Below are 11667 nucleotides of genomic sequence, written 5' to 3'. Positions count from 1 at the left end.
GAAGGATCCCTAAAAAAAATTAAGAAGTAAAAATTCTTCAAAATTTAATTTGACTTTTAAATGAATTGGTACGAAAATATAACATGACAGTGAATAATTGAATGATAGATACATACTCAACCAAACTCAAGGTGTACTATGTTCATCACCATTAAGAAGTTTTGAGTAAATTTTATTATTTGAGAATAAATAGTTCTCGAAATAATTTTTAGAAACTTGTACCAAATATGATAGTATTGTAGGAGTGAATAATGATAAAACAAAAAATTACTACAAGAAAGAATCACATTTCTTGCCAACTACACGGAAAATTACTGGCGGTCACGAGTTCTCTAGCAAATTTTGGTAGCTTTTGTCCTCAAAAAGTGTGGAAAATGAATATGTGTGCATTACTCGCAGCCTAAAACTAATGCAAACATTTTAGGTCAAAAAAAGGTATCAAAACTTACTTGGAGCCTCGCCTTCAGTGACAGACGGATATCGTGGAACATTATTGATGGTCGAGTTTGTCGTTACACTTAAAGTGGAAAAAAATGCAAACACACTGTCGGCTTTTTTCAATTGCTAACATACATAAAAAGTTGTCATGAATATGATCATTGGAAGTTTTCGATGGCATAGACGACCATTAAAATCTCATTTATCTCCTGCATATACATATCTACACCTTTATTATTTTTCTTGTTTTTATTTGTTTACCTTCTTGCTCCTTTTTCTTCACTATACTCTTATTCTCAACACTTTTTCTCTACGTTCTTATCCACTATACTAGTAAGAAACACATTTCTTGCCAACTACACGGAAAATTACTGGTGGTCACGAGTTCTTTGGCAAATTTTGGTAGCTTTGGCCCTCAAAAAGTGTGGAAAATGAATATGCGTGCATTACTCGCAGCCTAAAATTAATGCAAACATTTTAGGTCAAAAAAAAGTTATCAAAACTTTCTTGGAGCCTCGCCTTCAGTGACAGACGGATATCGCGGGACGTTATTGATGGTCTGGTTTGTCGTTACATTTAGAGTGGAAAAAATGCAAATACACTGTCGGCTTTTTCAAATGCTAACATACCAAAAAAGTTGTCATATGAATACGATCATTGGAAGTTTTCGATGGCATAGACTGCCATTAAAATCTCATTTATCTCCTAGGTATACACATCTACACCTTTATTATTTTTCTTGTTTTCATTTGTTGTACCTTCTCATTCATTTTTCTTCACTATACTCTCTTCTCTACGTTTTTATCCACTATACTCTTTTGATTTGCGATTTGTGCAAAGAATTGAAATATTAAGATTTGAATGTGTGTGTGTATATATATATATATATATATATATATATATATAGAGAGAGAGAGAGAGAGAGAGAGAGAGAGAGAGGATCCGTTGACGCCAGGTGTCAACGGATTCGTTGACACCAAATCATGTCCCTTGATTTCATTTGATCCAATGGCTCTTGTTAATTCACTTAACCCTGCACCGAACATGTGGCCCATTGAACCTCACCTTCCCCGTCTTCATCTCTCATTGTTAATTTGTGTATCTGCTGCCTCAAGTTTTCTCTCGTTCTTAATTTTCGGTTATCTCTACATGAGTGCACCTTCCAGATGCTTTAAAGATTGAAAATTATCATAAATCGTTTTCAATCCAATAAACAAAGCTCTGGAAAGAATGGAAATTGACACTCAAAATTTCAATTCTACAATTGTTTTTCTCAAGAATCTCATCAACCTGGGATAAAAGATTGAAAATTATAAAATCTTCATCAACGTAGGAGAAATAACAAAAATAGTCACACAAAAAACCATGATATCTAGTGCAGACGAGATGCCGTGGGGATTGAGTGAATTACTAAGAGTCCATGGATCAAATCAAATCAAAGGATATAATTTGGTGTCAACGGATCCTATCTCATATATATATATATATATATATATATATATATATATATATATATATATATATATATCACGTATTTATGTTTATTGAGGTCTAGGTAGCCATCGGTAAGGATTTTTTAAAAATCCATTTTTGGTTGTTTAAGTCGTTGGTAATGATATTTTTAAATAAAATACATGTGATTTTGTGGCAGGAAAAGCCATAGGAGATTTCTGGCGATCTAGGCCGCTTGTAAAGTGAAGCGCATACAAAAAAGTGTGCATCAGATGGAAATATATCTTGGCAATATTTTTAACTAGGGTAACATATGATTTTAGTCCCTGTAAATATACCTTGTTTTGGTTTTAGTCTCCGGTAAAAAAAAAATTGTTTTTAGTCCCTGTAAAAAATTTTATTTTTGAAAAAGATCTATTTTTACAAACTAAAAATGATTTTTATGATAGTGAACAAACAGAAATAACTTATAAAATACATATAATTATGTTTTCCCTAAATCGTCTACATGTGCTACCGCACGTGTCATATACATCTAAAATCATAAAATAAATGCATTATTATATATTAGGTAAAATTACAAATGTTACATTGGCATATTAGCCTCTTCATATTTTGATTACATAGCTCTAAACATTAATTAGTAGCTAATACTCTTGAGTGGTGGAGGAGCACCCATTATGATCCATCACAGATCAAATAACAAATTCATCCTTTGTTTTTAAGTCTCTAAACTTGAATGAAGGCATTCAACCCAATGTTGATGTGTTTTACTTTGAGCTTGAGTGCCTCAGTTACAATAACATCAAAGGGTGAGAGATGTTTAGAATAAATACACCAGAGCAAAAATGTATCTAAAACAAACAATTCAATCTATAAATACTAAGAATAAAGATGGTTGTTAAATGTTCACCCAAAAATAGACGATTGTTGAATGAAAATGCACCACATACAATGTTTACAAAAACATGTTCACAAAAACATGTTCTTGTTCATTATAAATAAGAGTCTTCATTTTCTCTAAAACTCTTATTGAGGGTTACTGATTCCAAATTAAAATCAGGTTCATTATTTCCCACTCTTTGTATTATTACTAATTTTGGAGTTATAGAACCATATAAATTTTGATTTGATACTAATTAGCTAAATTGCAACCATTCCAATACCCCATAGTCTGCACAGATAATTGTACTACCTAGGTAACACGCATAACTTATGATATGGCATTCTTGGTTGTTGCAGTCAGTCCATTAAGTGTGTGTTTGGTTCTGCGGTGATAAAAATTGATTTTGATAGAATTGATTCGAATCAAAAGTGAGTTGAGTGAAATTAATTTATGTTTGGATGCATTAATATGAAAGTGATTCTTAGTAATGCATGTTGTTTGGATAGTTTGAAGGGTTAATAGTCTTTTACCCTCCTGTAATATAAGTCATTTCCGGTTTTCCCCCTGTAAAATAGTTTTTTTGAATTTCATCCTTGTAATTTGAAGATTTTTTGGTTTTGGACCTTCATGGAAAATTTTACCCCCTGTAATTTGAGCAAATTTAGGTTTACCCCCTTGTAATTTGAGAAAATTTCGGTTTAACCCCCATGTTGATTTAAGCAAATTTCGGTTTACCCCCTGCCATATCTTCGATTTTGTACAGTCAAAATTCATGAAGGTCCAAAACCAAAAATCTTCAAATTACAAGGACGAAATCCAAAAAATATATTTTACAGAGGGTAAAATCGGAAATGACCTAAATTACAGGGGGTAAAACACTATTAACCCTAGTTTGAATTAAAATTGATTTTACATGTATAATTACCAAAATGGGTTTCATTATAATTATAAGTATTTAAAATACAATTAGATTTCATTTCAATTTTATATAATTATTCAAATTTAATTTGTATCATTAAATTTAATATTTTATAATTATAAAAAAATAATTTGTTTATAAAATTATTTCGACAAAGTTATTCATAGATTATTAAAATCATATATTAAGGGTTGATATGATAAAAACGTCAATGAAAAATGTGAATTTAAATTATTAAGAAATCCATAATATAAATACTTAGGCTTTTATCATGTACAACGTCAAAATAAATAAGACTGAGTTTAATCTTACAAAATATATCAGCAATTTTTTCTAATTAGCAATTTATTGTTTTAGTACAATTTATGATTTACAGGAAAAAACAATATTGCAGCTCCTAGATAATTAGTTGAGTGACAATATTGTTTTAGTGCATTGAATGGGGGATGCCATGCGTGACACTATATGATTTTCCATTTTAAAGCTTGTTGAACTGCAATGCTTGGAACTTTGTACGTCCAAAATCACAATTAAAAAGCTATTAGAAATATATGAAAGGTTTATATAAAAATGAGGTACTTAATGCTTGAATACAATTTTATGTTGCTACCACTGCCATAAAAATGCGTAAAATGAAAAGCTTGTGAAAACACTAAAACATAAACACTGCATCAAATGGCATGGATCCATTAATGTGTATCTTTTACACTAACTTGATTATAAATGTCCACTAAACTCCTTTGCCTATCCTTCAATAATATGCTGACTTAATTTTAGAGTTTAGTGTAAAGAGTTACGGTTACGCCGCAATTTAGAAAATCCAACATATTGAGAATTATCAACAGCCATTTCAATGATTGAATTCAGGAGTAATTTTTAATAAGCCAATTTTGTAATTGAATTCATTCTTTTAAGTTTAAAACACTTAAAAATGAGTTCTCATAATAATTTTAAGCTAATTATATTCGTTTCATTGCTGCAAATAATATCTTCTTCATACAAATAATTTAATCATTTTCATATGATCAAAACCAATGCATCTGCCATTGTTTCTCTCTACCAAAACCTCAAACTCATTGGAGTTACGGTCCACCAACACTGCGTAGCGACCAAGTTCGTCCCCAAAGTCATGGCCAAACATGCTTGGCAAAACAACCATCCCCTAAAAGTAAATAGATGAAGAATCAGCATCTTAATCAATGAATTTTGTGGAGGTGATAACATCATATATAGAAAGATATGACTACTTACGTATTCAACATCAAGATCGACAACATACGTGCGGTATTTGATTCGAAGATCATTGACGATCTTCTCCAACTCGGACTCGGATTTGGGTGCAAAGGTGCTGGTACAAACAGTGGCGGAGCCAGAAAATTTATAGAGCTGGGCAAAATAAAATAATGATAAGTTTTACCTACGGAAAAAACCGTAGGTAAAGGTGGAAAACATGTCGTGACAGCCATTTGGCATCGACAGACGAATTTAGCTACATAAATTTTTCCTATATTGACGGATTTTGGCCGTCACAAAAATTCAAATTTGTTGTAAACTTCTTGTAGCGATACAAAGAAAGTATGCGCAATGGCGAATCCTGATTATATTTGATAGGGGTGCCAAAATTGTATATAATATATACAGAACCGTTTCAATGTGTAACAAGAAGTGGTAAGTAGATTTAATGGTTAGCTTGTTTTGATTTTAGTGTGGGGGAGCCGGTTCAACGGAGTAAACTTTTTGATTATTTATGCCCAATATAATATATATAGCAAGCTTGAGGAATGGTATGGCTCCCTTAGATCCCCAAAGAGATCCGTCCTGAGTATCGGTTGAGCCCGGGCGCGTGCCCAGGCTAGCTGGGTGGTGAAACCGCCCCAGGGTACAAAAACATAAACAAATTTCAGTATCACGAATATAGAATGCACATACCAGTCATGAAGTAGTATGAAAGCAAAACCTGGATATCGTTATTGGCCATGGAGAAATGTAACTGATGTGAGTTGAAAGGATGAGAGGTCAACAGAGTGAATGGATTATATATATACACTCACATAAATCATATGCCATGAAAGCACCTTGCATTGGTACAACACATATGCATGGGAAAGTATAAGCCAATTTAATGTGATAAGGGAAGTTGGAACTTGGAAAGGAAGCACAGACTGCATTATGTGGCGTAAGGCAAGGAGGGAAATTTTCCGTGTGTTGTGATTTGTGCTAGCCATAAACAAGATCAGATGTAGGGTTCATAATTAAGCGGCACCCAAAGATGTTGATCCAAGGGTTAGGATTGATTGGCGCCTAAAAAAGTAGATTTAGGGTTTTAAGTGTTAATTGGAGTGTTAACTAGGATTAGGAATAAGTTAGTTTAAGGAGTATAACCGAATTAAGGGTGCGTTTGATTTGTTAAAAAATGAAGGACAAGACAGAACAACTCCAGTTGTCTAGTGTTTGATTTGTAAAACTGTTTCAGGGACAGAACAAACTGAAGGCAAGGGACAGGACAAAAACTAAAATTTTTGTCCCTCACCAAACCACAGCACAACTTTTTGTCCCACGTACAAGTTGTCTAAAACACCAAAATAACATTTCGTCCCCCAAAAAACATATAAAACAAGAAATTATTCAATACCATAAAAATTTGTGATGTGCTGTTATGCCTTGTGTTGTGCTGTTCTGCATTATACTGTGTTGTCCAGTACTTACTATTTTGCAAACCAAACGCACCCGAGTAATGCACATGATATTAATATAAAGGGTAGAATTGAAATTAAATAATTAATGTTACTTTAAATCACAAAACAAACACTTACTTTAACATATTATTATTTTTTAGCTAATGTGACATTTAATATTAGATAAATATTTTAGAGATGACAAAGATAGTTTTCTTTTTCTTTCAAAAATAAAAAAAAAGGTAGTTTTTCTTTTGTGCTTTGGTCCTCTTTCATTAAAAAAAAAAAAGGATAGTTTTTCTTTTTTCTTTTAAGAACTAAAGTTGAATTACCAGCTTCTGTTAAAAATACTAAAACTCAATAACGCTTTGATGAGATGACACGAGTCTCTTTTAGTTTAACCAAAATTTTGGATTTAAATCTAGTCTTGGGCATGCAACAACGTTAAAACTCTTAGGGAGAGTTTTCCGCTCATTTGGATCGCACAAGACTCGAAGGATTAGTCTCTACAAGTTGCACACGGAGGATACTCAGTTTAAAAAAATACTAAAAACATAATTAACCTAAAATTTAACTACTCTCCTGCTTGTAAAGCGATTTCTCTCTTAGCTCAGTTAATAGTGACAGTGTATAATATATGCAAGGTCCGGATTCAAATCCCGGCCACTACAAAAAAAAAAAAAAATTACTACATCTAACACACTCTTCATACGTGGAAAACTTGGAAAGGGGACACTCAAAATGATAGATCTTACCAATCATAGTTATTCAAATGCTTGAGCTCTCATTAGAAAAATGCATTGCTAGAAAGAAAAAAAGAGAAGTAACATAAAGAAGATAATAAACCCTCAAAGTCATCCTCAAATTTTAAAACATAAATTGTGTTATGAATCTAGGATGGTCTTAACTCTTAATTAAGTCTAAATAGCAAGATTCAATCCAACACACTAAAGACTCTTATTCCATTACCATTAATTCCTCCAAATGATATGAAAGGTGATTACAAGAATTAGGCTTCACAATATTCAACAGGGTCAACCCTAGCACCTAGCATAAGTGGACGAACTTTCCCGCCCTCAAAAGCACTTCGAAAGTAAATATCCAGATAAAACACAGTTTTTGTGCCGTCCAGATGCGTATTTTTGAACAAAACACGATTATTTCTTTGTATGGATGTGTATTTCCGGAATCCAATGCACTTATTTAGAATGGTGGGGTGAGTAAAGTTTCTCTCAAGCCCTTACTTTAGGACCTCGGCCAAACATACTCGGCCTCTAGCCTACTAATTTCATGATTTCACATTCACTCTGAAGTCCAACAAAAATTGCACAAGCAACCTCTCTTTATGATTTGTTCACTCTGAGGCCTCGCTGAGATTTAGGTCTCAACTTACCTTGGTTCGCCCCACAACTTACGACGATCATGTAGAAGAATTACGACACCATAGTTTGTCAAAGTGAAAAATATGCTTCCGCACGCGGAACACATGGATGCAGTAGAGGAATGCAGCTAATGTGACTGCCAGAAATGATAATAAACTTAACTTCCAGAACTCCTGAATGTGACACACAGAGACAAGGATGAGTACATCAGTGATTTTGTGAAGCATCAGATTCAAAGCTATAGGCATGGCCATTTTTTTACAGTAGTTCAACATCTTCATAGTACATACATAACTATCAACCCTAGTGAATCTTTACTCCATAAGTAAAGCAAGTTATGTAATATAATAAGCAATGAACCCCCAATTCTCTTGCTCATTCGTATGTATGTATTTACGTGTGTACGTATGTGTGCATGTGTGTATGTATGTATTGGAAAAGTATAGTTTTGGTTTTAAAACTCACCTGTGGATCAGATATTATGATTCCCATAACATAGGCCAATAAATCCATAAAGGACTGAAGTGAACTCTGAACACCTCCAACAATCAAACGATCCGATTCAGGAACAAGGTTCTATTCAAGAAAATTGAAATAAAAATAATCAGGCCAAGATGATTATGAAGAAAAAGGAACATTGGTTCATCATAAACATTTAAAGCTAGATTTCACATTTGAAACAATTTGGAATAAATATGAAACTTATTTCTTGCCTGCATTTGTTGAAGTACAGACAAGTCAAACATCCACAGTCCAAGCCGAGATATTGCAACGCTCCCCATCAAAATATACGAGGATAAAATGCCATTATAGATCCATATTGCAGCTAGACAAGGTAGAAGGCAAGTCCACTGCATCCAAATCATACATAAACATGTATAGAATTTTTCAATAAATGTTCATAAAGAAAAGAAATTGAACATTTCACCAGAACTCATAACAAAGGTTTTAAATTACGGCCACGATAGAGTCGGAGACACATTAAAAATCTTTGATGTTGCGGCTTAGATCTCTATCGTGGACCATTTTTTAAAAGCATGCATAACATGTCACTTATTGAGAGCACTTTAAAATCATTTGTAGGTTTGTACCTGAGACCAGATAGACCAAAGTCCAGTTCTAATAGCTGACATATGATACTCTAGAACAGGATATAAAACTGTTGCAGCTATTCCGATTGCAGCGCTTATTCCTCGTGCTATTCCAATAACATATGCAGGTATACCTTCCCATTCTAAAGTAGCTGTCATCAAAGTTCCAAAGCTGAAACAAGTAATTGAAACTTTATCAGTGATAATTCATTACCAATTTACATCAAAGAAATTTAAGACATTTTTTCAGAAGTTGTGTTCATGAATAGAGTGGAGTGGACACTAAAAGCATTATTGGAAAAGGCTAATTTCAGACTAGAGTCTTGTTTGGATAAACAACTTAACTAAACGCTTCCAAAGTTATCTTGGAGAGCTTATCAATAGAAGCTGAAAGCAGCTTATGGACATGTCATAAGCTATTTCCTAAAGCTCTATCAAATAGTCCTATAAGCGTTTATGCTATTATATAAGTTCAAAATTATCAATCCAAACAGGCCCTAGTTTTTTTGTTGTCTGTATATATACTTGCAATTGTTTTTTGTAAGCATTCACCTGAGTACAGTGAAAAATAGCAAAGCCAGAGCTAGTCCAGGAAGCACAACTTCTTGCTGCAAATAAACTCTCCAAGCATCAACATAAGAGATTTTTGAAATCCACTCAGAAATTGTTTTCCTGCTTTTTCCATCCACCAATTCTGAGATATCACCATTATCATGAAGCAAACTATCACTCTCAGCAGTTAAATTGTTCCTTTCTAGATCACTTTGTGATGAAAGCCTTTCCATTCTCCTCTGGCCACTTCGACGCAAAGCAGGAATTCCACTATACACAGATGTAAAAAGCCAATACTCCACCCAAACAGAAACACCATTCCAAAGTGCCAGTGTTATAGCAGATGCTTTAAGGGATACAAAGCTTATTATAAAACCAGTTAAGACAGGTGCGAGGAGTTTGCAGGTTAGATCAATCCGTCTCGTAACTGAATTCATCTTTGTCAGCAGTTCGGAAGGTTGACCTTCGGATATAACTAACAACCTGCACAGAAAAAATATACTTTTCGTATAATATTTTTCCTATAGTTTTAACTAGACATTTAGCATGTACTAGAACGCGCAAAAAAGTAATTTAATTGGATGCATCTGCAAATTACACTGTCAGCGTGTGTAAATTAATCTCTTTCGCATGATACAATTCCCTTTAAGAAATCATACTGTGAAACATTTGCGTGGTTTTCGATACATAAAAGTGTGAGTTTGTGTCGTACACAAATCGGCCAGCCTAGGTGTGACCGTGTGAGTCGGCTGGACGAAGTAAATTTTGAGAGATACTAAAGGCAACCATGATGATGAAAAATGAAAACTAAATATTTTGTATCAATATTTGATTTAAGCAATTAGATTATTCATTATAGTTGCTTAATCTGATTTCATATATATTTTTCTCTAGCTAATGATATTAATCAATTTTCATTGAAGGTTAAAAATGTTACCATTCTCTTTCTATCAAGATAGTACCAGCAAGAGTTGAAAGCACTCCAATGCCACCACAGATATTGATTATGACTACAAGTAATAAGAAAACTGGGAAATTTGTAAACTTCAAAGATGAGTAGACTAGTAAGGTAACAACAGTGGCACCAGCAATAATAAAAGACAGATTTTGTGTCACCAACCACAATTTCAAAACCTGCCAATAAAAAAATGAAGGGTTTTACTTCAATAAAGCCAAATTCATAGCACGAAGGTATTATTTTAAGCGATTTCAAACAACTAAAGACACATATAACTACATTTTTTTTATCTTAAAATTTTGTCCATATCTCACTATTTATATTGTAAACGACAAGAATCTAAGCATATGTGATGATTAACATAACAATTGTGTTATTTGAACATCAGATCACTGACGCTGTATGTGACACTATATATGTTTATTTCTCTGTTTACTTTTTTATCTTCTACGGTTACACCAAAAACAGACATAAAACCCAAATTATACAGTACATGACATCAAAACTTTGGATGTCTGTATGACCACAACGCGAACGTGAATCACATTTGACTACAATTCTTTACAATATTAAGAATTGAAACGCAACTGCAACCGCAAACTAAAATCTTGATTTGTTCAAAGAAGAAGTTAGCAATATATTTGGGATCACACCTTTTGGTAAGTCAACTTATCAACCCATGTTCCAATTATGGGACCAAACAATGCAATGGAAGCAGATTCAACAGCACCATATATTGCTGCATAGAGCAGTGAGTCTGGCCAAATACTGATCATATATAAACCAACAGAAAATTCCCACATTCTGCAAAAACAAAAACATTAATGATTATAAAAATCTCAGCCAAAACAAAAGGTGATCCCTTTTTGTTCCATTTCATAAAATTATGATTTCATAAAGACAAAACCAATAGTTTCAGTTCAACCTTTTTCCTCAAGAAATTAAAGTATATATAAAATATATATATCAACAAAAGGATCAAGTTCAATTCAATAGTGCTATATGAATGAATGAATAATATAATATTATGAGTTAAAAGCATGATGAGAAATATTAATGAAAAAAGAACCTGGAACCCCATCTAGCTAAAAAGTGACCAAAGTATAAATAAGTGATCAAAGAAGAAGGAAAATCTTGTTCTTGAGATAGCAAAGTTTCCCTCAAAATTTCTCTTTCATCCATATCCTATGAACAAGAGTCTTCCCTACACTAATTTTGAGTTTTGACTATTGAGTATGACTATGCTTTATCTGATAAGTTCATAACTCATAAGCAAGTAACATGCAATTTATGTCATGAATGTGTCAATATATT

General features: G+C 33.1%; 1 protein-coding gene across 2 annotated transcripts; it reads right to left on the bottom strand.

The window, feature by feature from the left end:
* Positions 1–4627: 4627 nt before the first annotated feature.
* LOC25491416 (solute carrier family 40 member 2) lies at positions 4628–11667 on the bottom strand. 2 transcript variants are annotated; one of them, XM_024781152.2, is made up of 9 exons: positions 11423–11667; positions 11007–11157; positions 10333–10529; positions 9396–9878; positions 8844–9015; positions 8466–8603; positions 8218–8328; positions 4947–5081; positions 4628–4857 (listed from the first exon to the last, which is right to left on the bottom strand). In XM_024781152.2, exons 1-9 carry the CDS (start codon positions 11533–11535, stop codon positions 4690–4692), a joined length of 1668 nt encoding a protein of 555 aa, XP_024636920.1. In that variant the 5' UTR covers positions 11536–11667; the 3' UTR covers positions 4628–4689. The 2 variants fall into 2 exon arrangements, with proteins under 2 accessions (XP_024636920.1, XP_024636922.1); XM_024781154.2 differs by lacking the exons at positions 4628–4857; positions 4947–5081 and adding an exon at positions 7195–7925 and having other exon boundaries at positions 11423–11661.

Source organism: Medicago truncatula, chromosome 4, assembly GCF_003473485.1.
Source record: "Medicago truncatula cultivar Jemalong A17 chromosome 4, MtrunA17r5.0-ANR, whole genome shotgun sequence".
NCBI classification, from domain to species: Eukaryota; Viridiplantae; Streptophyta; class Magnoliopsida; order Fabales; family Fabaceae; genus Medicago; species Medicago truncatula.
The sequence above is the reverse complement of the archived record's forward strand: the minus strand, read 5'-3'. Positions and strand labels throughout refer to the sequence as shown.